Below are 27,531 nucleotides of genomic sequence, written 5' to 3' on the forward strand. Positions count from 1 at the left end.
CCTACTACTTCAAATGCATGCTTCCTTTGGGTGATGATACTGCTTATTTCTCAGAAGGGCAAATCTGAGAAGGGAAGATGGAACATTGTCAGTTTTGCAGAAATTTGTAAATCCTCATTCAAGGGCAGTTATTTTGTTGAATAAAATAAAGTCGTTTTCTGTAATTCAAGTTGCATAAAATATGAATTATGCATTGTGCTTGTAGATTATGAACCATGACAAAGAAAAAAGCTTTTATACTAACAGGAATCAGTGAGCTTTCATGGCCTGTTACTCCTACACATCTGCTGGGCTGCATATTTCAGACTGTCTTTTCAGATTCTGCTGGAAGATACCTGCTTGTTTATAGAAACAATTTCACTAGGAATGCCAACAAAATGGTTATTTTTACTACTTGTTAACTCTGTAATATAAAAGTGTCTTGTAAGTCTGATGAAAAATACTACTACTGGTAGAGAACACAAATAGAATGAATAAATATGAAAAATGCTTATTTCTTCCATGCTTTTGTTTTCTTGAAGTGACTGTTTTTAGGTGTCATCATGTTCCATCTCCCATCCCAACCCAAATAAAAGTATCATATATTTTCCTTTGTTGATTTTTAGGCATTCAAAAGGGATGCTTTTGCTGATTCAAGACAACACAGTTCTGTCCAGGACTCTACACTGGGGATAAGGACATGGGACTCCTCCTGCCAGATTCCAGATGGTTCATTACAACTGACATCTTGGTTGACAACTGTGAAAAGGAACTTTGGATTATTTTATTTTATTTTTGTGGGAGACCACAATCCCCAAATTGTAGGGCATATCAGGTACTAAATCAGATACTTACTTAGACTTTTCCATTTAGATCTTTAGCATTTAGATCTTACTGTTTTTATTTTAAGAAATGAAAAATTCTTGGTTTTACATCTTTCACTGTAGCTGAATAATGATGAAAAGTTATATTTTTTGGGGGGGGGGAATTTGGGGTGGTTTTGTTATTACTTTAACCATTAGTTATCTTTATGCAGTATTAAAAATTATTATTTTGAATTATAATTACTGGTGATGGTTGTTATTATCCTAATTACCAAAGCTGTCTCTTTCTTTCTTCTTTGTTACTTTTGGGGGAGTGCTTAATTTCATTATGACTACTTCTGCTACATCTAGTAGGTAGGATAGTTCCTGCATTTGGAACTTGTCCTGTGGTTAGTTGGCAGCTAGGAGCCTTAAAAGTTTTAATGAAATTTATGAATGTTTGCACACTTGGTACAGTAAGATTCATATGTTTACTTTAAAAATCTGTATGTAATTATCTTTCAGATGAGAAAAACTTCTCTTGTTTCTGTTGGAACTTAGTTTGATTTAGAGTATCTGAATGTTCAGGTGTTTATTTTAAAATATGGAAGGGAAAATCTGTGAGTATTATCCTATAGCGTAGCATTCAGTTCTCCTTTGTATAGATGTCTGTTGTTATAAGCCTCTTGATAAGAGATGATCTTATCAAGATGATACAAGGCAGGAAAATATATTTTAACAGGGGAATCCTGTTTGCAGCAAAATCATGTTTATTCTGGGTACTGCTCAGATATGCTTTTTTTTAATTAATTCAGAATTACTCAGTGGTCCTTTTTTTCTTTGTCCTAAAGGTTCCGTGTTTCTTGTAGAATCTTAAAATAACCTTTTCTAATGAGGATGTCTGATATTCTTACTGTAAAAGATGAAACTGATGCAATGAGGAGTTCAGAAGCTGAATTTAAAGATACAGACCCAATTGAAGACCTTATAAAATCAGGAAGTCAGGAGCAGATTCAAGCAGAAAAGGATGAAAATTGTCCTGATAGCAAAAACAATATGCTGGTAAGAAGCTTTTCACTCTATTTTTCACTAGTAGATCATGTTAAATGAGTCTATATTTTGTTCTTCTCCCTTTTCATGATTCTCCTTATGTATTTCCTTGGTACAGGTCAGGAAAGCTTGTCTTGTGTTAGGGAAACAAGTTGGATGATTATTGTTCCCTCTCTTCTCTTTTGCCCCACTTCTCTGTAAATATGAGAGTTGGGAATTTTTGATTGTTTGAAGTAGATGGGCGGTTTTCATGTGAAGCAGATAATTTGTCCATAGAGGTGCTCTCCTGAGTGCACATGTGAAGTTGAGTCTTTGCAGCAGAAGAAGGGAAAAATTTGGCATTCAAGCACCTTCTGCTGTTGCTGTGTCTTGACTGAGTTTAAGAGACTGGGCTATGTTAATAATACTCTATATAGCAATAGTGTGGTTTGATCAAAACACTGAAATGCTGAGTGCTGCTTGTATGAACAAAGCACTACAGCACAGCTCACCATGTCTGTGCTGAGCAGGGGTGACCAGTCTATGGCTCTTGAGCCATGTGCATCTTACAGGTGGCTCAGGTGTAACTTTTATAGCAAAGCTGTACAGCATAAGGTTAAAGTAATCAGATGTAGGTAATCCAAATCCCCAGGTATCAGAGGAATCAAGTCAGTGGAGTTCCTGAGCCAGAAGGTTTGGGTCCTGCCCTGGCCACCAGTAGAGGGTCCAGCCTCTTTCTGCCTACATCCATGGCATGGTGAGCTGGTGAGCTGTCATCTCATCTTGGCTACTAGCTAGTATTCCCTGTACATTCTGTTTTCCTCCATTCTTCACTGCTTGACAGTTTAAGTAGGAAAGCTTAGGCAGTCTTTATGCATACGCTGAAGAGCTCATGCATATAAATAAATGACCTTTGTGAAGTGGGAGATGGACCTATAAAGAAATTGTGGCATGGAAATTTCAAGTGAGAAGGAGGCAGGGTGCATAGGATGGAAATATCTTGTGTTAAAGGAGAACACACCAATAAGTATGGGTTAAGAATTTATGGCAGCAGATTTGATATCTCTGAGATTTAGTTGCGCATTTAGCATTTATGCTCAAGAGTCCTGAAAGATGGATCTCTTTCACATAGGACAAACTAGCTAACTCCTTGTCAGACGCTGCCCACTTGATCATTGAAGACTGCAAGTGTCTTAGATGAGGAGTTAATGAAAACAACTGAAACTTTCTGGCACAGCTGCAAAAATGGGTCAGATTTCTGAGAGAAACCAGAAGCTTGTGTTTGACAAAAAGTAGTTTTCTAAAAGAGTTTTGTGTTTGTGGGTTAACAATAAACAATTTTCTGATAAAAATCCCAACTGGGATATGGGATATGGCAGTATTCTCTTGCGGGTTACAAAAACAGGACAGTACTTTATTAGATTCTTGTTATTAAGAACTGAGTAAAAGGTTCTTCTGGGAGTAGCTTTATTCAAGAGTAACAATTCAGTATTCCATTGAGTGAAGTAAACTGTATCTGCTATGTTAAATTGCTTCCAAATAAATCTTTTAGACCACTGTAATAACAATAGAGTTTTACACTTTAATATTTGCTGGCTTTATTAAGGCTGGCATCTGTGTAAAAAGATAATTTTATAGAAAAAATAAATCCTTAAAATGAAATAATTCTCCTGTAACATATGAGAAATAACTGCTGCTGAAACACTGGTAGATGGTATAGCTGAGCTGGTATTTTCTTTAATCAGTGAAATATTCTAGTAGTGAGCCTTAAAAATTAATTTAAGGTTTGTTTATTTTCATATAGTTCAGTAACTTGGAAAAATCTCATTCAAGAAATCTCATTGAGTGGATTTTAGTGTGGAAACTTCTGTGAGACCCAAGTGGCAAATCTGCCTTCCTGCAAACACATGTTGTTGTATATTTAGACCTAGTTTAGAGAAATGAAATGCTGTCACTGGCTCTGGGGTTTGGGAAGGGGGTTGGTTGCTTGGTTTTGTTCTTGTACAGGGGTAACAGCTGGTGGCTGGAATAACCTACAATACGCAAGATGAACTGAACACCTGTGTAATGAAGGCTGTTTGGCAAAGACAGCTTTACTGTCTTCTATGTTTAGTGTTTGCATTAGTGTTGCTTCCAGGACTCTCCATCAGAATCAGAATGTTGCTTTTACATAAGTAGTGTAATTAAAATCCAAGTTTGTAGGCTGAGGATGCTGATTTCCAGAGTGCTGGGATGACAGTTATAAAGTGGAACCTTGCTACACCCTCTGCAACAACTGAAGTCAGTTAATGTCACTTGTGCTGTGGTAGCTGTTAATACAAATAAGTATGTCATATTCAAGGTTTTTTCATTGAAAAACATGTTTTATGCTGGAATATGAAACAAATTTTGGCCTGTCCATAGTAAAAAAAATGTCTGAGAACAAAGTAGTCAGCAAGCATTTTAACTAACAGGCGATTACATAGTTTGGCTAGTGAAATTTCACTGGGTGTACTACTATTCATTAAGTGCAGGTTAAATGTTACTGTAGAGGTGAGGAAAAAGAGCAAAGAATTTGCAGAGAAATGTTAGAGAAGATTAGAAGAAGCTTATTGGAGTTTTATTCTTTTGTTTACTAATTGAGTATATCTGAGGATAGGTTGGGGGATTTGGGTTTGGCTTTCCTAGCTAGTAGCTAATTACTTAAGTTTCATACCTATTGGAAAGCTACGATAATATTTCTGAGTACAAATATCACTTGATTTCTAACTTCCTTATAGCCAAGTAAGAGACAGATGTTGATATTTTCTCTGTCTAAACCTATAATCGTTTGGATTCAGGTACATTTCTGTATCTTCATAGTTCCAGAAACTGGTGATTATATTTTTGAAATGTAACTGTGGCTCTAAGTTTCAGATTATTTTGAAATGTCGTGCATTAGTAATGTATTTGCTATTGCATACACTGTTGGAGCTACAATGTAAATGAGAAAAAATACCTTATTAGAGCACCTGGCTAGCACTCCCAGTGTTTTTAGGCAGTGGTAATACTTCATCCACTATAAGGACTGCTGTTACAAAGTTAATGTGTCAGGAAATACTGGGGAGAAAGAAAAAAAGAGCCTAGATTTATCTTACAGGATAGTGCCTTTTCCTCATTATTAGAAAGGTTTTGGTTTGTGGGTGGGGTTTTTTTGTTTGTTTGGGTTTTGTTTTTTGTCTTTTTTTGCTTTAACCAAAAAATATTTAAAGTCTCCATAACAACGCACGTTGGCTTATGTGTAATCCAGAAAAGGAAGTTCGTTCTTATTTTACAGTTCATGCATGGGGTTGAGGGGAAGACTATTGGTCTTAAATACTGTCATCTCTGCACTGAAAAATAACTGTTAGTAAGTAGATACAAGATCTTTGATGGGATAACAATTGCCAAGGCAGTAAAAGATTGAGAGAAAGACAGCTGTATATTACTACATATCAAGAAAATAGCTTGCAAGCTGTGGAGAGCAAAATCAAAATACCACCAGCAAAAAAGGCCTTGTGGAAGTATAGAGGCTGGTGCATGAATGCAGGAGTTGTATGCCTGCACTTTATGATATGGGTAGGATAAATATTTTATAAAGTGAGTAGTATTCTGTCTTGGATTTATGCTAATAAAGCAGATATCCCTGTCCTTTGGGTGAATTAACTTTTTTACTTGACAGCTAGACATTTCTCTTTCTACAAGTTTCTTCCCACCATACTAGCACAAACCTTTGTTTTCTCTCTGTCTTCCACAGCTTGAGTTCTCTGAAGCCTTTCCCCAGCTGTTTTGGTCTTGTCAGGATTTACTGGTCTTTGTCTCAAATATATGTGACTGTTATGTTTTGCCTGCCCTCTGAAATGTGCAAACAGTACTTCAGAAATTTATTATAGTACCTTCTCACAAAACCTTTCACACTTCTAAGTTTGCCATCCTGTGCCCGACCTGTTTTTATCCAAATTGTCTAGACAGCATAGTGATGACAGAGGAAGGCATGCAACAGCACCAGATCTTTGCTTTGTATTTAATTTATGATCTGTGGAGGTAATTAGAAAAAATAGACTGATACCCCTACTGTAAGCCTGGATATATATGATTATATGTATTTGTTAAGCTCTTCTCTTTTTTTATTTAATTAGAGATGAAGCATGCTAGTTGGTCTTGAAAGTGTGGTTTTGGGGTTGTGTTTTTTTGGGGGAGGGGGTGTGTTTTGTTGTGGATTTGGCTTTGGGGTTTTGTTGTTGGGTTTTATTAATAAACATAATTTTCATCATAACATTGTTGCTTTTAAACACTGTCTTGAAATCATGCCCATAATGACTTTAAATGGGGCATAAATTCATTTTTAATCTTGCTTTCATTAGCACACTGTTTTCTCAAGTCAGTAGAAGTCTGAGAGCTGCAAGTATGAAGAAATTGGCTAATTTTCGTTTACAAAGTATTACATATTCTAAAATTCCTATAAATTCTTTTTCAGAAATCGGGAACATGAACTTTGTAGGAGCAAAACATATTAAATACAGAGAAATTAGGACAGAATTAAAATTCACGGACCTGAAAAGAAGGGGAAATGCGCATTAACAGCTACAACATGAGCTGACTACCTGTTGTCCTGGAATTCCTGTAGAAATATAGTTATCTTCAGTCAGAATAGTTTTGCCTGAGAATGGAACTGTGCCCACTCATCTTCAAGCTTTTTGAGCTTTTTTGAGAGTGCTTATTGTTGATAGTACAGATCTTCCTGGTTTCTATTTCCTGGCACAGGCCTTCGATCGCTCGCCTTTTCTTGTATTAGCTGTCCTTCCAAGCCAGCCACACCAGATTTATTCCAATGCTGCTTACCTGTCAAGTGTGTGGTGCTTATTCCTCACAGTTACACCTGGATGTGGGGGGGACTTGTATTTCAGGTTTTAACATCCTGAAAATTGTGCAGAAAAGCAAGGAATCCACATCTATCAAAGTATTGCTTTACAAGGCAGTTGTTTCTAGATAACAAGTCTTAATATGATAGGTGGGATGATACTCGTGTTGGGTTAGTTTTCCAGCTTGGAAACATGGCATGGTTTAAGCCCAGACAGTAACTCAGAACCAGGCAGCTGCTCACTCACTCCCCCTGCCCTTCTTTGTCCCCCTACTCCCGGAGGGATGGGGAGGAGAATTGAAAGAATGTAACTCCCATGGGTTGAAATAAGAACAGTCCAGTAACTAAGGTATAACACAAACCACTGCTGCTACCACCAATAATAATGATGATAAGGGAAATAACCAGGGAAGAGAATACAACCGCTCACCACCCACCAACCGATACCCAGCCCAACCCGAGCAGTGATCTAGCCCTTCCGGGTAACTGCCCCCAGTTTATATAGTGGGCATGACGTGCTGTGGTATGGAATACCTCTTTGGCTAGTTTGGGTCAGGTGTCCTGTCTCTGCTTCCTCCTGGCTTCCCCTCCTCCCTGGCAGAGCATGAGACTCAGAAAGTCCTTGGTCAGGGTAAACATTACTGAGCAGCAACTGAAAACATCGGTGTTATCAGCGCTGTTCCCAGGCTGAAAGTCAAAAACAAAGCACTGCACCAGCTACTAAGGAGGAGAAAAATGACTGCTGCTGCTGAACACAGGACAGTATCCACCCCTTATTCCATACCGTTCACGTCATGCTCAGATCCCACATTTTTCAGTAGACCATTGCTTTTGTCTCATGTGTATATACACCCACACAAGGAGAGAGATATCATTCCTTAGTCCATGGACCAATCCTTGTAAAGCTGCTGAATTCATCCGGTCCATGATGTCAGGCTCCGTCTCTTGTGACAGTCTTTCAGAGCAGGCGAGACTGTGTGCAGTGTTGGACTGTTGCCTGCTGATGACACCACAGAACTCGTCTAGTCACTGCTGAGCTCATCTGGTTCTATCAAAGTTCATTCTCTGTTGGGATGATGGTCGGAGGGAAGTCAGGGCCAGTCGCTGATGACCTGAAGGCATCTAGTTGGTGGGCTATAAAAGTGCTACATAGCAGGCAACAGCATACAATTGAGTTCATTGGCCGTTTTCCCCTAAAATCAAATCCACTTGAGGTATACATTGGACTTCCCCATCCTCCCGCATTACCCACCAAGTATGTCTGGGTCCCTGAGCAAAAGCAATCCCACAAGTGGGTTTGCCTTTACCTGAAGCAGGAATAACCCAGACTGTCTTTTCCCCAGCAAATTCTTCATGTGCACCACAGGAACTTTATCGCCTTCTACAATATGTAAAAGTTCTGACTGGGCTGGGCCAGCCCTGTTGGCAGATCCTCTGGTGTTGACCAACCAGATGGCTTTTGGTAAACGTGTATCCCAATGTTTGAAAGTCCCACCACCCATTGCTCTCCGTGTAGTTTTTAACAGCCCATTGTACAGCTTGATTTTCCCAGAGGCTGGTGCATGGTAGGGGAGTGATATACCCACTCAATGCCGTGCTCTTTGGCCCAAGTGTCTATAAGGTTATTCCGGAAATGAGTCCCATTGTCTGACTCAATTCTCTCTGGGGTGCTGTGTTGCCACAAGATTTGTTTCTCAAGGCCCAGGATAGTGTTCCGGGCAGTGGCGTGGAGCCCAGCGTATGTTTCCAGCCATCCGGTGGTTGCTTCCACCATGGTGAGCACATGGCACTTGCCTTGGTGGGTTGGTGGGAGTGTGATGAAATCAATCTGTCAGGCCTCCCCATATTTATACTTCAGCCATCGTCCTCCATACCAGAGGGGCTTTAACTGTTTGGCTTGTTTAATTGCAGCACATGTTTCACACTCATGAATAACCTGGGCAATAGTGTCCATTGTTAAGTCCACCCCTTGATCACGAGCCCATCTGTATGTTGCATCTCTGCCTCGATGGCCTGAGGTGTCATGGGCCCACCAGGCTAAAAAAAAATCACCCTTAAGTTGCCTATCTAAGTCTATCTGAGCCACTTCAATCTTAGCAGCTTTATCCACTTGTTGGTTGTTCTGGTGTTCCTCAGTGGCCCGACTTTTGGGTACACGAGCATCTACATGGCATACCTTCACCACCAGGTTCTGCACCCGGGCAGCGATATCTTGCCACAGTGCAGCAGCCCAGATGGGTTTACCTCTGCGTTGCCAGTTGCTCTGCTTCCATTGCTGCAACCACCCCCACAGGGCATTTGCCACCATCCATGAGTCAGTATAGAGATAAAGTACTGGCTACTTTTCTCGTTCAGCAATGTCCAGGGCCAGCTGGATGGCTTTCACCGTGGCAAACTGACTCAATTCACACTCTCCTTCAGCAGATTCTGCAACTTGTTGTTGGGGACTCCATACAGCTGCCTTCCATCTCCAATGCTTCCAAAGGACTGGAGGGGCCCACTGGCCTAGATACTTGCCCATGCTGTCCCTGCCACTCATGACTGTCCACCCTCGAGGAAAATCTCTTGGTCCTCCTGTATCATTGTCTAACCCTCAACAAGACCCAAACCCAACCCTGCTTAGCTTCCACGACTGGACAAGATTGGGTGTTCTCAGAGTGGTCATGCCGTAGGCAGAACATAGAGAGCATATGCAGCAACTAGCTAGTTCCCAGCAAGAGGATTAGGATGCTTTCAGGGGCATTGAAAGGATATTCAGGATCTTTAACTCTTCCAGAATCTACTCTCACTGTATATCGTCTGGTGGGGGAGCAGAGGGTGTGAGGGAATATCTTCTCCATAGGTTAACCCCTTGAGGAAAGGAAAAATAAAGATGCATAATTTCTAAACACTTCCATTATATTCCTCACAAAGTATAGAGGTGATGACCACACTGGGAACACAAGCCAGACCAGTTTCATAATCAATAAGTTTATTGTATTGTAAGTCATTACCATAAAGTACAGCGAAACAAGAACCTTAGCCCAGGCCCCCCAGCTGATAAACACTAAAACAGCAAATACCGGCTGCAAGGAAGGTACAGCATGCTGAAACTCTGAAATCAAGAGCAACAACTTTGAGAGCCAATAAATCAGCGTTGTGGCCAGTGACTATTAATCCAAAACAATGAATGCTTATCACAAATACAATTAGACACACTCTGGTCAGATCTGTCATTATCTCAACCCTTCGTGCCCCACATTGGGTGCCACAAAGAACTGTCATGGTTTAAGCCCAGCCAGTAACTCAGAACCAGGCAGCCACTCGCGTACTCCCCCTGCCCTTCTTTGTCTCCCCACTCCCAGAGAGATGAGAAGGAGAATCGAAAGAATGTAACTCCCATGGGTTGAGATAAGAACAGTCCAGTACCTACGGTATAACACAAACCACTGCTGCTACCACCAATAATAATGATGATAAGGGAAATAACAAGGGAAGAGAATACAGCCACTCACCACCCACCAACCGATACCCAGCCCAACCCGAGCAGTGATCTAGCCCTTCCAGGTAACTGCCCCCAGTTTATATAGTGGGCATGACGTACTGTGGTATGGAATACCTCTTTGGCTAGTTTGGGTCAGGTGTCCTGTCTCTGCTTCCTCCCGGCTTCCCCTCCTCCCTGGCAGAGCATGAGACTCAGAAAGTCCTTGGTCAGAGTAAACATTACTGAGCAGCAACTAAAAACATTGGTGTTATCAGCGCTGTTCCCAGGCTGAAAGTCAAAAACAAAGCACTGCACCGGCCACTAAGGAGGAGAAAAATGACTGCTACTGCTGAACACAGGACAAAACAGAACTGTAATTCTGCAAGCAAAATGGAAGCTGAGATACAACACAGAAAACACTTAAAGGACCATACCATGAAACTTGTCTTATTGTGATTGAAATCTGAAAACCACATTAAACATTTTTATAAAGAATTCAGTTTTGATACTAGATAATTTCAGTTTCAATAGCTCAAATTTTGAGGCATTTGCTTCACTTTATCTGGCGTGAACAAGCATACTTAAGTTTTGTCTTTAGTGAATTCTTGAGACTTTAATTCAGTAAGCTGAGAAGGAGGTATGTGTTTCTTACAGATCTTAATTAAATTTAGTTTTGACATGATTCCTCTTCCCAGCAACAATCTCTTCTCTGTTGTGGGTGTTGTTTTCTTTCAATCACTCTTGAAAAAATGAAATATATGTCTTATCCAATTAATTAGCAGTAGCTTATGTGTAAACCTCTGGTTAACGTAGTAGAAAGTCTGTTTGGCTAGTTTTTTGCCAAATGTAGATTCTTTTTCATGTTGTTCTGACAGTGAACTGAGGACTCCACTGACAGTGCTAATTTGATTTTATGTTTACACTACTTGATTTGAATCCACCTAAAGTAATTGATGCTGGAGTAATTCATACAGGGCTGGGAAATCATCCAGTTCTTGAAAATTTAGTAGCTTGATATAACAGAAACTTTTCCAGGGATATGCAGAGTGCCAGCTTTCAATACTCAGTATATGCTTTTGGTGTAGCTAATAGAAAGGAAAAAGTATTTTGCAGGTTAACAGCAAAACTCAGAGTTCCAGGTGTGAAAACATTTGAACTGTCTTTGCTGCTCAGAATCTCAGCAAGATTCTCAGCAATCTTTAAAAACTAATGATGAGTTTGGTTACCTTTTAGTGCTGCTATTTAAAATCCTGTTATGTAGTTAAATGAGCTTAAATGAGCTCTCCTTCTGCTGCTCTTCATCTAAGCTGATGTAACATCACCAAAAAGACATTTGGCACTCGAGGAAAATCAGAGAAATAGCACTTCTTCTGCCTTTACATGGTTAGAACCCTTTGCTGTAGCTTAGATGTTCTGTTCAGCAATATGTGCATCCTGCTAAGAGATTAAGGTACTAGACATTTGCTCCTCTGAGCCTAGGGCACAGAGGACTCTTCGTGGAGGTTTCAAATGGAGTTTTTGTTTAGTTTCCTTCTGAAAGGATACCTCTTTCAGAAAGGAAGAAATACTGTCCATAGGAGATTTGAAAGTGGTTTACCAGTGTTACTTTTTCTTTACAAACATTAGGCCTGTGCTCAGTAAAACAGCTCTTTTAAAGGCTTTTTTATCCACCAGTTCCACAGCGAAAACAATACTTAAACTGTGTTATGCCACTGTGTTTCTGCTCCTGTGTAACTGTCACAGAGGATTTAGTTAATTTTGTCTGTATGTTTTAACCTTCTTAAAGGTCATCGTCTGCTCCTGGGTAAAGGCAATGCCTTTTTCTTTTTGCCTTCTTTCACCTCCCCGCCTGTTATTTTTCCAGGTAGATTTCAGGGATAGGTAGAAAAAAGTCATGTCATTAGGAAATTAGGACATGAGAATTTAAAATGTAAGAGCTGGCAGAAAGAGTAAACTGCTTGGGTCTTACTGAACAAGAATAATGCTTGCTTCGTGTTAAATTCCTATAATATTTATTGTTGATAAATGAAGAAGAGAAATTGAGGATGAGCACGATGAAATTGAAAGACAGTATAATCTGTCAGCCAAAAGCACCTGCTGTTGTTTTCAGATTCCTAACAGAGTTGACCATCATGTTAGTAGTAACTGTTAAAGTTTTTTCTTATACAGACTTTTGCATTAATAAAACTGTACTATTAAGTTTAATATAAACCTTTTCTGTTGTGCCTATCATTCAGCGGCCAATGCAGTCTTTTGGACAGACAGCAAAAAGGTCGAAGGTACAGTAGACTTGTGTGCTGGCATGCTGTGAGGAAGCCCTTCATGCTTGATGAAGCTTTGTTACTTTGTGGAAAGTGCCTTTAGTTTTATTTTTTGGCATCAAAGCTTTGTTTTATTCTGTTGGAATTTTGTCTTGCCTAGTTGTCTGCTTTTGTGGTTTGCCTTTATATTTTTGGTGGCTTTTTATTGTTATGGAGAGAAACAGTTTCCCAAAGATTTTATTTACTTTTCATTAGATGTGCTCTATTGTGCTGACATTGCCGTCAAAAGCTTCAATTGTTTGGGTAGTTTTGTCCTAGAGGAAATTACTTATTCTTTTGAAAATATTAAAAATGCTGTTTTCAGCCATTTTGTTTTACATAAGATAAATGGAAAAATAATGGCTTATAGTATATTTATATAGTTTTTTATAAGCCATAGGTTTTAATTTTGCATACTTTCCTTTAGTCAAACACAAAGTTAAAGTTAGTTCGGAGCCTTGCTGTATGTGAAGAATATCCACCACCTCCTACAGCTGAAATATCACAGGACCTCCAGGTAAAAATCGCGCTACTGAAGTTTCTGAAACAATTTGAAGTAACATTGTTCAAAAGAAAACCTTTTGGGTAGTCTTTAAATATTCACCGTATGAGTTTAACTTTTTTTTAAATACAGCTTTAATAGAGATGATAATGTCAGATGAAGAATTTGCTGCTTTGTTTTTTTGAGCTATAATAGTTAATATTTGGGGAATAGGAAGAGGGGTTTGTTATTTTAACTTTCTAGTATTACAGTGCATTTGAGGCAGTCTTAAACTGCAGTCTGTCATCAGACAAAAAGTTATTAATATTCAGCATAATTTATCAGCTTTTTGTGTTTAGAAAATTTAAACAATTTTAAGTTCTGGTATTTTAACTGAATTCCTGCATATTAGCCATAGTTGCTGGTAGCTCTGTTAACACATGCCTGAAGTATGTCTGAAGACTAATCTGTTAAGATGATACAACACACTTGAAATTCCTAAATGCTGGACAAAGTATGTAAAAATATTTGGAGAACTTAAAACAAAACCTTCATACCAGTCTGCATTTTAGAGCAAAATACTATTACTGGGTTTAGTGCTATGTATGAATTAGGGACATCAAAATGCTTTTGTATTTTTTACTCCTAACAAAACTGAAATGGTTCTTAGTGGCTTACTCATAAAAGATGTTGACTTATTCAGCTAATATCTGAAGAGCTTCTGAAATGTCTTTCTGTGCAAAGCCTCACTTTTGCTAACAAACAGAAGGAACCAGTAGAATAGCAGGATATGAGGGGGTTTTGCTGTGGGACTGGTAGTTCAGTGTTGGGAAGGGAGGGAGGATGAGAATGCATGTAGGTTTTGGTCAAGATAATTGTAATCTTGTTAAAAAAAACATTTTCTTTGGAGAAAACTGAGAAAATAGTATTTTTTGTAGTTCCTTACTAATATACCAGTATTTGAAGAGTTGAGTAGAAAAATTCTGGAATTGGGCCTGCTAATTTCCTGAAAATCTTAAGTTTTATGTTGGTATAGGCTACGGGGTAAGAGATTAAAAGACAACAGAAAAACTAATGCTATTTAAAATTATTTACAACCCTATTGTAATGTTTTGCGTACAATTAACAAAACTGACTGAGAGATCTAGTTCAGGCTTAGTTGTTTAGTCTGAAGCAGTAGGGTTTAACTTTTTGAGACACTGTAACTGCAGAAAGAGAGTCCTGTTTCGTTCAAGCAGTTCATCTGCAATGTATCTCAAACATAAGAAATGTTAGGATTTTAAAAATCTCCAGCACTATACAACACCATGTATTTAATGGTTTAAAATCAGACACTAGTAATACACATTCTCTGCAGATGGCATTCATTACCATGTCCTCTGAGAATCTATCCTTAGCTGCGTACTGCAAGGTCCTTCTTGGAAGGAATTATTGCAGTAGTAAGAGAGATGTAAAGGCCAGTTCTACAGAACGAAATGACTTACGTGATAATTTAAGTTTGTACAAAAGAAATACCATAAACCATACTGTATATTAAGAAACAAAATTAGATCTAGGTGTGATTTTTTTTTCTTCAAAAACAGTAATCTAGACAAAAAAAGGCTTACGAATCCCAGTAACTATGCAAATGTTTGAGAGAACAAATTTTATTCTTCCTTGTAGAATGGAGAAATGCATTATTGAAGAGGAGAGTTAGAAGTTGGAATTTGTTACAAGTCCTGATGCTGTAGTGTGCATCCTGTGGGGCACAGGTCTTCTATGACCCTCTAACAACTTCTACAGGCAATTTCTTCACCTGTTTTGCTTTTTCTACCAGCAAATCCATGGGAATGGTGTGGAAGATTTCTTCTGTAAACATGCATTGACTGCTGGCTGCTTTGAGCCCCACACTTAGAAGCATGATGTGTGTGCATTAATTGTGCTTGGGACATGTGGAAGGTCCAGTGGGTAGGTGAAGTGAGAGGCTGTCTTGCACAGCCCTCACTGGCAGCATGAAAATAACCTCTGTGATTGCTTCGCCTTGCTGGAAAAGTCACTGCTCTGATGTATCAGTGACTGCAAGTGAAAAATGGCTTCCAGTTCTGTGTTAATACTCAAAGTGGATTTTAAGAGGTAGAAGAAATAAAGTTCAGGATAATGGCTGATGATAATACTTGAAGAATCCCAATTTTTAGCGATTAGTAAGTGTTCTCTAGAAAAATACAATTACTCAACTAGATAGTAGTGTAAATTTGGGGATAGCTCTATAGTCTTGCCTGTGACAGTTTATCAGTCACCCCTTCCGCGTGAGTGTCTGCAGCAGCTCTTAGCAAGGTAAAACTCCTAGGCACATGCAGGTGTAGAAGTCACTTAGCAAGCACTGCTGGCTGCTTCTCTATATAGGCTATAATGAAAGAGGTTGACAGACCAGAGGAATTGTCTCAAGCAGAATAATTTATTTTCCGATATACTTGTTTATATTTTCTTGAGCAATTGCAATATGCAGAAAGATACAGTTTCTTACTGAGAAACCTAGGTAAGAGCTCACAAATTTTTCAGCCTTAATTGTTAAAAAGCACTGGCAACCCTTTCCTGAAAGATGCTATGAAAGTTACAAGCTAGTTGGTTTATTGCAGGAGGAAGAACTAGCTGATTTATTTGATCTTTTATCTTTGTAAGTATACTAACTCTTTATTCTCTTGCTGTCCTTTGTCTAAATATTAGCTGCTGGGGTTGTTCTGATTCCATATACTCTAATACGAAGTATGAAAACTAACAAAGGATGGTCCATTTCAGCTGTTTTTAAGGAAGAGCTGTGTTTATGTGAATGACAGTTGTTATTATGGGTAACAAGTAAATAAATCTTCAAAAAGTTTAACTACTTCTTTAGCAAAATAAACCCAAAGGAGGGTGAGTGGAGGGAAAAGACCAGGGTCTGTAGACCAGGGTTAGATTATACTGACTTGTGTAAATTCAAGTTGTTGTTGATTTTAGAGATTGCTGGTAAAAAGCCAAGGCCCCAGGACATAGGGCCTTTGAGTGATACTCTTTAATGTTTCCTAACTCTTACCTTTTTCTCAAGTGTTTTAAGCTGGAGGAATTTACCGGATTTTGGTGGTTTTGCTTTTTGTTTGGCTTTTTATTGTTTAATAAGGATATGGTGACAATTTCTTCTGCTATAGTGAGGGCTTCAGATACGTGATTAAATCATTATGTCAGCAGAGAACCACAACAAACAGAGTGGTATTAAAAGAATTTTAAGGGAATAAAGTTAAAAGATTTTTCAGCAGCTTTCCAGTCAAGTAGGTCATATTTAATTAGATGCTACAGTTTTTATAGCATGAAATCACAAGAAAATGCCCTTTGGTGCACGGTTCTGTTGTATCACACTTTGAAGCAGAATTGGTGGTAGTAGAAAAACTGGCTGTTCAGATGGCTATTCCTTTTTTAGCTCTTGTTGAGAAAAGTAGGAAAATGATTACTTGCTGAAATTCTTTGACGAAACTATCACTGTATGCGTTTGCCTCGGATGAATTTAGGATATGTAGTCAATCAATTTTCTCATGAAGGAAAATTGGACTATAAAAATTTCCTAAACTTACTGATAGTTTTGTTGAGTATTGTAAAATGGAAAATAACATATTGGTGGATTAAAGTCAAAAAAATGTTCTTAAAGACATAAACATATTTCTTTTTCAAATAACTGTTGTGCACCTACTTGATGAACAGTCGGTTCAATGCAGTTTGCAGTGACAAATTGCTCATTTGAATTATATTCAGGTTCATGATGTGAGGGATGCAAAGATTTGGTTTGGACTCTAAGGTTTGTAGTCAAGAGAATTCTTAAGACTAGGAAAGAATTATACAGAAGAGTTCATTATTAATGATTGGTAATGGTTTTTATCAGACTTGGTTATAGATCATCTCATAAAAGCTGAGAAGTCTTCACACTGTTTTGGAGGTGTGATTTTTTTGAAGGGGTGTTTTTTTTGGTCTGATGCTGTTTTGGAGGGTGTTCATGAATTCACTAAGTTTAATTAGAACATTTAATGTAGGGGAAAATCATAATGAAAGTGAGAGCTAATATAGCTATCAGCTAAACTTTTTTTTCATTTGAAAAGGTTATTATTCAGAAATCACATATTAAAAGTAGTTTTTAACAACTTCATTGGTATAGGGTTCCCTTTGCCCAGCTCTGAAAGGACCAAGGTAGCATTTTGGTGTGCTAGGGCAGGGAGGAGCATTACTGCAGATTGTGCAAGGGTGTGTTTGCATGTGAAACTGTCTTTAGCCTTGGTGAATCTTGACTATATTTAACTCTGGCCAGCTTAGACAAGTGAGATCAAGTCTGTGGAATGACACATGAGGAGAACCTTAGAGTGAGTGCCTGGGTACAGGTAAGAATGCATTTGAACGAAGAGTGAGGACTTGCATGGGAAAGGATAAAGTTCAGGACAGAAAAGTTACAGGCAGGAATGGATGAGGAGCAGCTTTTTGGGGTTGGGAAGGATCAGATGTTCTGGAGGTAGAAGGGTTACAGCATCAAGTCAGTTGGCATCTGGGGGAGCAAAGCTGATATTTGAGGGAGTTAAAGGTAAAAGTAATGGGGGAGTCTCGCTCTTACAGGACTTTGCCACTTCTTTGCTTGGAGTCCTTCAGACACATGGTGTCTCCATTTTCAGCCTCCATTCTTCTCTGGTTTTGCTGTTGGAAATATATTAGATTGTCACTGACAATTTTGTTAGAGTAGAAGCATGAAAGACAAATTACAGTCTTCTGTTCTTTAAGGGACTACTATATTGCTATAATTTCAGAGGGAAGCTCTTTTGGCTTTGTTTGGGAAAGAGGTTTTATCTTAGTTTACTTGTATGAAAACATAGATTTTGAGATGATTACACATAAAGCTACTCTATCAAAATACACAGGAAGTTAGGAATCTAAGCCTTGATGACAGTAAGGTTTGCAAATTCTGCCTTGATGTATTGTACTGTAAATATTTCCCTGTTTTGTGGATCTGGGAATGCTGGTCTGTCTTAGATTGAAACTTCTTTTTTTCTTGGTATAAACCAAGTTGAAACTTGAAAAATACTTTCATAGTCAAGAACTATGAAGAACAGGGGGAAAAAGCATCATGGATAATGAAATACTTAAAAATTTAGAAGCTGTATAAAATTTATACATCTGAAAACCTGGAATATTTCCATGTGTGTCAAATAAGATACTTTGGATTAATTTTCAACTAGCATTCAGGGCCTAGAAATGTGTGTAAAGTGTGAAATGTGTATTGTACTTTCTATGCATTCTCTATAGGTTTTGATTTACTGGTTAATTTAATTTTGTGGTCACATAAAGGATGTGTGGGATCAGAAAAAATATAAAGGTAGTTATTTTCCATGTTACTTTATTTTGCAGGTAATAAAGTAGAAAGCAGTTCCCCTGCAGGTATTGCTTGAAATAATTCCCATGATGACTGATTTTTACTTTTGACAGGAGAAAATTCAGATCCAGTTGTCACAGTCTTTTGAAAAAGAAGAAAAACCTGCAAAAGATGAAACAGAAAAGGAAAAATCCAGTGATAAACTGTCCAGAAAAATGTTATCAAGAGGTTTGCTATCTGTCATTGTGCTTTTACATGTACCATGTAGATAAAGAATATTTAAAGAAAATACAGTTTGCTTTCAGGTCATCATTGCATAAACACTGCTTTTTCTTTTAGCAAATGCAGCAAATAGATCAGAGAGTTTTGAGCTGGAGAAGGAGCTGGTCTCAGAGAATACAGTGTTTTCAGGGCTTCATCAAACATATGTACTCCAGCAAATGCTTTTGCTTTCTCACCTGTGTAGCTATGCAGAACAGCATAAAAACTATTGTGTTGCTTCAGCAGGGTCAAAGTGTTCTTTGAGAAACTGACTTTACTAGTCAGTAGAAGTTAAGATCTTATTCCTAGACTTTGTTACAAGATCGTGAGACTTGAGAATGGCAACTGCCTTTGCACTTTTTGTTTGTTTTTCTTCTGATAGTATCTAGAATTATTTTTTTATTTTTATTGTTTTTATATAAAACTTTGGAGCAATGGTGAACAACATAAGTAGAAATGACAAACGTTATGTTTTCACTTTAATATTCCTGCATTCTGGATTGAAGATGTATTCTATGCTGATTCTTTTTTTAACTTGAAGTATACAATTAATGATATTCACCTGTCTCTGTCCATGTTACCTAATGTCTCCTAAAGGTAGAAGACTTTATGATTTAGGTTGGCAAATCATTGCACAGCTGTTGCTTTAAATAAAGGATCCAGTATGTTTAGATAAACAGATCAACCATGTGTAGGAAACATCTTTAAAGCTAAAATTCTTTTAGAGATAGGTAGCACTTGTGTATCTTGTCCCAGCTCGCAGCCAGGTATTTGTGAAATAAAAAGCACTGGGGCTGAGAACTTAGTTGCATTTATAACTCTCAGTCTTTAAAATGATGCCTTAAAGAAATAGGGTGTTCTTTCAGAGGTAACGTGCTCAACCTTTAAAATACATGCCCACCTTCTGAGAAGAGGGAAAAAAACCCGCTACTCCTACCCCAGCTCCCTAAAAAAAGTACCCAACATGTTAGGTAATGAGGAGTTAAAAGCAAAGGGATAAGATGCCTAAGGTAGAGGTAACTGTTCTAAATTCACCCAATATCTCTTTTGGAGGTTAATTACTTTCCAGTGTAGGATGTGCAAAAATAGCATATGATGGAATTTAAGCATCAGTCTACTAGAAACTAGAAGTAAATTATTGCTGACTTGCAAATTAAGAAAATAATTATTCAGTCTTAAAGACGTTTTACCAGGCATACCCTTTCTACCACACTATGCCTCTTCCCCTCAAAATCGAAAGTAGTCCCAAATCATGAATGCTCTCAAACTTGCTTGGTTTCATTTATGCTCTCAGGATAATACATGGGCAGAATTGATAGCCTAAGAAGCTTTGCAGATAAAGGAAACCACTGTCATTCTTCTTTAGGGAGGTAGAGATTCCCTGTCCTCAGGTGAAATTGGATTTTCTCCTGGGAAAAAGTTAAGATCTCCTTTTTGAAGACTGCCCACTTTGGTCCCCCATTTTCCTCCTCCATCAAGAGGCTGCTTTGCCAGCATTGTTGATTCTCATGAAAAGGCCTGCATAGATTCTGTCGCCACTGAATCTTACCCTAACTTGTGCAACGGTCCTCTACCTCATTGCTAAGAGGAGCTAAGTTGCAGTGACCACTCTCTCTACTGACCACAAAAAGACCTGGAACTCCAAGGAGTGAGGCATAAGTTTTAGCTGTGCCTAATCTAAGACTAGGTTAACACGTAAGTAATTCTTGGAAGAAATTTAATACAAAAATACTGTTAAAACATCTGTAGCTCTGAATTCTTAAGACCTGGAACTCTGAAAGGTGCTTGTGTAAGAAGGATTTGGTGTTAAATCATTTCTTTCAGTGACAGATTTCAAAGAACTGAATGTAACTTCAAATACTTCGTTTCACTGAAACCAGAAAGGAAGCAGAAGGTTGTGAGACTTCTGGATGGAAACTTCTACGCATTATGTTGTGAAAACAATGCCCAATAGAAAAGGATTTTTAGTAATACAAAATAACATTGTGGAAGTTAAATTGTTACATTCTGAATTACAGTATTTCTTTGGGCAACATCCAGCAGTCCTGTAGATCAGCTGCTGGTCTGCAGAAGTGTATACAGCAGTGCAGTGTAGCATATTGAGAAAACTTGGAAGGTTGATGGACATCAGGTGACTCAAGGTGATATACTGCTTCAAAATATACCAATTTGTTAATAGATTGGCAAAGTTACTGAAGCTTTTGCTTCTGTATTACACTTGAATTAGGGGATGGAGGAGTGATGTTGGGTTTTCTGTTTTGTTTTTTCTTTTTTGCCTTGTCCCTGGAAACTGTAGTTGTTTAATTTTGGGAATAGTTTGCCTAATAGTTATATAATATTGATCCATGAATAGTATGTTCACCAATAATTGGGAAAAAAGTGTTTTCTCAAATTGTAATTTCGCTCTTGTCCCACTCACCCTTAGATTCCAGCCAAGAGTATACAGATTCCACTGGTATAGATCTTCATGAATTTTTAGTAAATACGTTAAAAAACAATCCCAGGTAAGCATTAGTTATGTCAACTTTCTGGTTTTCTTTCTTCTTGTTGCGTGAGGGGTTTTGTCTTGTTCCCTCCCCACCCCCCAAAATGTTTAACACTACATGTCAGTTGTTTAGCACAAGATTTTGTTGCACAGGCTCTCTGAAACACCAGTCCACTGTAATCTGTGTGTTACCTTAGCAGAGGTTCAGAACACTGAAATGGTTTAAGTGCTTTTAATGTTGAATAGGCAAATAATAAATTCTGTCTGTGTGCAGCTGTCTTCCTGAAGGGACTCTAAGACTGTGTCTCTAAAACTTCTCCTAGCTTAGTGGCCAAACTGCCTTCTCTTACTTTAATCTGCCTTGCACTGAATTTATAGACAAAGGGGGTTTTCTTTTTAGGCTGTACCATATAACCATAGTTAAAAGATATACATCTTCACATCAGAAACCAAATCTGACCTAATTCAAGCCCGTCATTTGTTAGCAACAGCGTTGGCGTAGTTCTGTTGTGTTGATATTGCCGGCTAACTTGTTTGGTTTTTTTCTTCAATGGGATTTCGTACTACATCCATGGCTATTATATACAAGGCAAGAAGTTAACTCAGTGGGATTGTGCTTCTGTCACAAAAGTTATCCCACTGCTACTTGTTATTCATTAATGTTATAGTTATAATTTCCAATGTGATTGTGATTATATTTTATTGGCAAAAATGTAAAATGAGCTGTAAAGGGACCAACATAACTTTGTCCTGTAGAGTAAAAGTTGAAAGCACAGATCTCTGCTCGGCTCTTGTGTTCTTGATTGAAGTTGTAAAGCATCCCAGTGAAAATAAGGAACTGTAGGTGAAGGGCTGCAGTGGGCTTTCATACACACTAATTGGGAAGCTTATAAACTCTGCAGCAGTTAATTTCTTTGTATGTTAATGACTTGTTGGAACCGGCATAAACATTTCTAAGACTCGTGTTCATTTCTATCACCTCATCACATTGCAGCGTGTGCCAGCTTTTAAGCACTTGATTGTTGGTATGTTGTAGTAAATGTCATAGTACTGCCTCCTATTATCAGTATTCTGTTACTCTGTCTCAGTTATTCCACTATATGCTTCACAATCCAAGGGCCAGTTCAGGGCTCTTACTACCCATGATAACCAACAAGAACCAACCCGGTCACTACCTTTTCTTCTTCTTGAGTCTTTCTTCTCAATGTTCTTTTGAGCCTACTGGGCAGAGATTCCCTTGGAGGATTTTTGTATTCTGAGAACAGCGTGTTCACTATGTGGGTTCAGTACAGTATAGCTTAGTGAAAAATTAATACTCCTAAAAATATTGCATTTGATGGTCCTATTCACATCTACCATCATCCCTTGATTATAGACCTTATCTGTGTATTCTTAAGATGAATACAGCTGTGGTTACTGGAGTGTCTCATGTGCGTTGCTGTGTTTTTTATTTTCAGGGACAGAATGACGCTGCTGAAATTAGAACAGGAAATTTTAGATTTCATTGGTAATAATGAGTAAGTACTGTATTTTGATAGGAAAAAAGAATTCAGGAGTATTCCTGTTTATTTCATAAAGCTCCTATTCCTTTCTTCCAGAGTTCCAAGAAAGAAGTTTCCCCCAATGACATCTTACCATAGAATGCTGTTGCACAGGGTAGCTGCTTACTTTGGATTAGAGCACAACGTGGACCAGAGTGGAAAGTCAGTCATAGTAAATAAAACTAGCAATACAAGAATGTAAGTGTAAAAGTCTTGAAAAAACTTTCTGATGCTTAGATTTAACCTCTAAGATACATTCTGCAATGATGCTGCATCTGTAGCAGGAGAGGTCTTATCTGCTCATTGAAAACCATGCATCAAGGAAAGGGAGTTGAAGGAGCTCTACTTTTCATATTCCAGTGTTATGTAACGTCATCTGTTCCATGTTTAAACTTTTTTTTGGGGGGGGGGGAGCGGGAAGAAAGGATGTTATCTGTAAATTAAGAATTTTTGTTGCTTTTCTCAGAGACTCATTGCTAGTTTTGTTTCCATGAAGTACAGATTTATATCAACTATTTATTTGTTTAAAGATTTATACCAATAAAGCTTACAAAGTACATTTTTTGTTTCATATGGAAAGCAGAACGAACCCTTAACTTAAAACAATTATTTCCGATTTGGTGAAAGGAGGGAACAAGACTTGCACGACTTCAGTTTTTGTACTGTAAAAATTTACTTGGAAAATACAGATGTTGAGGTCTTTTGTTGGAATAATGTTGCTTACAGTTCTCACATGGCCTAACAAATTAAGGTAGCAGGAAGACAGACATCCCATTAGTTGAAGTGTCAATCAGGATAACAATTCATGGCATGGAGGGCTGGAGAATTCTTGGAGAAACCACTAGGCAAATCCGTATTACAAAAAAAGTGTCATTGGGGTCACAGCAAGTCCAAAACCCATGTGTAGTTGACCTTTTCATTCATAGGACCCGGCTGTTCTCTCTGTCTTCTGCACTTGCTCTATCTTCTCATTCTTTCTCAGAAAAACAAAGGGCTAATGCGTCGGTATGTTTATGCCACCTAGTTTCTAATTTTAGCTTAAAACGCTTGTCTGACACCATTTTTGTTGTGGGATGTTTAGGTTTTTTAAATACTCTATGATCTGATCTCCTGAAAACAAGAGCTTACAGTGCCTGCATCCTGATCCCAGTTCTGATGTACATTCTCCATAGCTTTGGGGAAAAAAAAATCTTATTACCTACCCTACTGGTAGAATCAGTAAAACTGAAATACTATGCCACACTGAAGTTTTAGCTAAGTGAACAGTTTTCTCCTTGGAGGTTTCCAGTAAAATATATGGAACCTAAACATTTGTTAAATAACTTACGTATTTGTGTATGTGTTTTTGCTTTGGCTATGCATTCTCTGTCTAAATTGACTTATAAAGCCATACATTTCAACGCCCCTACTAGCATCTCTAGACTGAAGCTTCAGTCTAGCCCTTCAAGTGTGGAAGTACTTTAAGAACTATTAAAAGATAATTTCTTAATTTTTGTGTCCTTTTTATATTTTTTTTTCTTTTTTTTTTTTTTTTTTCCTCAGCTGTATTTAAATAGCCTGTGGCCTCTGGAAGCCCCCAATAGGTGCAGTTACTAATTAGCAGGCATTTCATCTAACCTGCAGACATTAAGATTCTTAATGTTTTCAGTATTCTTATTTTAAATCACTTTGGATATAAAATAAGAATTTGGAAAGAAAACCTTGGAGATCTGCTCCATGTTGAATAAAACCAAACTTACCTTTTCCTCATAGGCAGATTCCCGGCTCCATCGCCGATCAGTGATGTTACTGACATCAGCAACCCAGTGCATACTGGGACGTCTCAGTGGAGTGGGAAGTTGGTGATTGCAGGGCAGTAAATTCAGGGACCTTTAAAAGAAAGAGGTAAGACAGTCTAAAGGTTCTCTGAAATGCCTGCTAATTATGTTTGGGCATCCAGTGACTATAGTTAGGGTTGGCTGTTGTACAGAAAAAGATCTCCTGACTCTATACAAATGTCCCGGGTAATAAATAAAGAAACAGAATATATGTATGGTTTGGTTTTTATTGGAGAAATATTTCCTGCTTGTCTGAGAGCTTCTCTTTCAATAGTAGTAGTCTTATTGTCTAGGTACTTGGTATCTAGTTGTAATAACAGGAGTTTGCAAAATATCTCATTTTCTTTGACAGAGTAGATAAAATATCAAAACATAAAATCTGTTGCTTCTTCCTCTTACTGTGATCTTGTGCCTGCATTATACTGTTGTTCTTCTCTTGCTTATTTCTACTTAATTCTGTTATATAAGTTTGCAAGTTTCAATGCTTTCTCCTCTATCTTCTGTTTTCCCTTAAAATGAATTCCGAGGTATTACAGCTATAGCAGAAAACACCTATCTTCACTTCCATGCATGCCCAATATCCATTGCATGGCACCAGTCTGGATTTGAGAGCACTTCTGGTTCCCCAAGGGAATGTGGTTTGCTTGTCACCTTAATTGGAAATTGAAGCAAAAGCTTTGAAGGAGGAAGAGATTTTAAAAGCAGGTTTGTTACACCTCAGGAACAGGATTTGTCAGGGGTATACATCTTCTTACGGTTTTGGTACCGTTCCCATCACCTGGACAAACAAGTCTATCACTTCACTTAGAATACTAAGTATAGTTAACATTAATCTTGGGTATAGTTCAGTTTGTTCCACTATGCATAGTGTATTGACAAAACCATAAATCTTTTCTTTCTAACCACTTTTCACAGACCTGACCAAAAGTTTTGTGAGCATATAAAAGATGAGAAGAGCGATGATTTCCAGAAGCGGTACATCCTTAAAAGGGATAACTCTAGTTTAGACAAAGATGACAACCAGGTAAAATACATGTGGATTATTCCCTTCCACTTGCTGTATTTGACTGTGTTTATACTATTTTCCTGTTGAAGTTGACACTGTATCACTTAATTTAGATGAGAATACGATTAAAAGACGACAGAAGAAGTAAATCCATAGAAGAACGTGAAGAAGAATATCAGAGGGCTAGAGAAAGAATATTTGCACAAGATGTATGTATCAAAGAAAATCTTCCAGTGTTTTCTATCAGTACTTCACACACACACGCATACGTGGATTTTGTTAAAAAATACTTCTTTCCAGGAAACAAACAAACAACGACAACAAAAAAACCCCGACCCACAATGCACAAAAAAACCAAAACCCAAAATATTGGGATTTTTTCTCACTTGTGTCTATATCAAATACATCTTATGACTGGTCACAGTAAAATGATTTGAGTTCCCATATGTGAAATTTCAGTCAGGATTCTGGAATCCTAGTCTCTCTTGACTGGAGTTAGCAAGCAGGACAACATTGTAAAATATAATTCGATCACAAGTAGTGGTTATTTTTAATCATATTGAGCGAAACTGAAAAAATGTGTTAACAAATAAGTATTACTTCTAATAATCTACTTTTTTTTTGACATTTATCTGTAGCTCTTGCACATCCAAAGCCAGATTCTTGTTCTGAAGAAAGAGTAACGAGCTCAGAGAGGCTAATTTGCTGTATGCAGTTACATTCCAAAAGCCTTTTCATGTTCACTGTAGTTATGAACAAAGAGAGTGGACTTTGGATACAAAATTACCTTTTCCTTTTGCATACTCATTTGCCAGATATTGTACCCTTAGAAGCCTCGTACCAAATGTTAGAAGTCACAGTCAAGGACAACGTAATTGAATTTAATAATAAGCCTTTTTGACGGTATATTCTGCCTGCTTTTTAGCATATGTGTACTTGTACCCAAAGAATTCAGTACAGTAGCCGGGATCATCATCATCTTCACATTTCAAGCAAAAGCCAAGGCAACTCAGGTGGTGTTAACAGGCACATGAATTCACACATCAGTTGGAAGTGACATAAGGCAGTGAAGGCCAAATGGAAGAATTGCAACTTCAGTAAAATACTGATATAAACACAATAATCAGCACTGTAACTATTCTAATGCCAACATTTTATTTCCTGCAGATGAGCCTTTTTATATTGCCTTTTTTTCCCTATAACATGGAAGTTATCCACTAAAGAGGTTTAAGTTTTCAGGAAGCTTAATATAAAGAGGATGCTGTAAAAGTCCATGTCTAATACAGAAGACTCTGTATTGCAGCATTTTTTTTTACTGCGATGTAGTTGGGGTTCTAGATGCCATTCGTATTAATTTCTACACTTCTTTGCCCCTCAGTCCCTGTGTTCCCAAGAGAATTATTTCACTGATAAAAGGTAAGAAAATTTGCAGTTTAATTCTGTTTTGTTTTCCTATTTTCTTAATAAATATTAAGCTATCTTATTAAAATGTCAACAGAATCCAGGAGGAAGAAACTAATAGTACACAACAAAGACGACAGATACTTAGGTATTTGATCCTTTCTTTAAAAAAAAAAAATTCCAAAGTATTCTGCATGCATTTCACCTTTCTTCTTTTTTTTTTTCTTTCTTTTTCTTTTCCCTTGTTTTGCAATTGATGCTTGTGCTAAAAGTTTAGTTTATAACTTACAGAATCAATAAGGAAACATCAGGGAGATCAGCCAACAGCCATCAAAGCAGTACTGAGAATGATCTGAAGTATTGTGAACCCCGTCCCTGGAGCAGCACCGACTCTGATAGCTCCATCCGCAATCTGAAGCCAGCTGTAACGAAAGCCAGCAGCTTCAGTGGGATATCAGTTCTGACAAGAGGAGATAGCTCTGGAAGCAGCAAAAGCACAGGCAGGCTGTCTAAGACAGGTATAATAAAATCTGTACAAATAGTTACATAGCAGTGAAGTACCCGATGGTTTGATACTTGATGCGTATTGCAGATGTGTACATATGTAGAGGCTTCAGTCTCATAGGTGCTCCATGCATACAACTCCCTCTGAATTTAGTGGGGGCTGCATACATAAAATGACTGCAGACCTAGCTCGGTAGGGGAAAACTGCCTCAGAGGCCTAAAATTCAGGTAATAAACTAAATGAAAT

At 38.0% G+C, this 27,531-nt stretch overlaps 1 protein-coding gene across 8 annotated transcripts in view; it reads left to right on the forward strand.

Annotated features, from left to right (window-relative positions):
* The first annotated feature begins 674 nt into the window (after nt 1–674).
* Nucleotides 675–27,531, forward strand: part of R3HDM1 (R3H domain containing 1) — a 56,044-nt gene continuing 29,187 nt past the window's right edge. For 5 of the 8 annotated variants that reach the window (XM_080621825.1, XM_080621828.1, XM_080621829.1 and 2 more), the window contains exons 1-12: nt 675–814; nt 1,634–1,844; nt 12,370–12,411; nt 12,860–12,949; nt 18,383–18,497; nt 20,956–21,034; nt 22,473–22,532; nt 22,614–22,754; nt 25,289–25,397; nt 25,493–25,588; nt 26,758–26,795; nt 27,072–27,298. In XM_080621825.1, coding sequence (XP_080477951.1) covers nt 1,674–1,844; nt 12,370–12,411; nt 12,860–12,949; nt 18,383–18,497; nt 20,956–21,034; nt 22,473–22,532; nt 22,614–22,754; nt 25,289–25,397; nt 25,493–25,588; nt 26,758–26,795; nt 27,072–27,298 — 1,168 coding nt within the window. In that variant the 5' untranslated portion in view covers nt 675–814; nt 1,634–1,673. The remainder of the gene's footprint in view (nt 815–1,633; nt 1,845–12,369; nt 12,412–12,859; nt 12,950–18,382; nt 18,498–20,955; nt 21,035–22,472; nt 22,533–22,613; nt 22,755–25,288; nt 25,398–25,492; nt 25,589–26,757; nt 26,796–27,071; nt 27,299–27,531) is intronic. The other 3 variants (XM_080621827.1, XM_080621832.1, XM_080621826.1) reach the window with 2 other exon arrangements.

This window comes from Psittacula echo (assembly GCF_963264785.1).
Source record: "Psittacula echo genome assembly, chromosome: 6".
NCBI lineage: Eukaryota > Metazoa > Chordata > Aves > Psittaciformes > Psittacidae > Psittacula > Psittacula echo.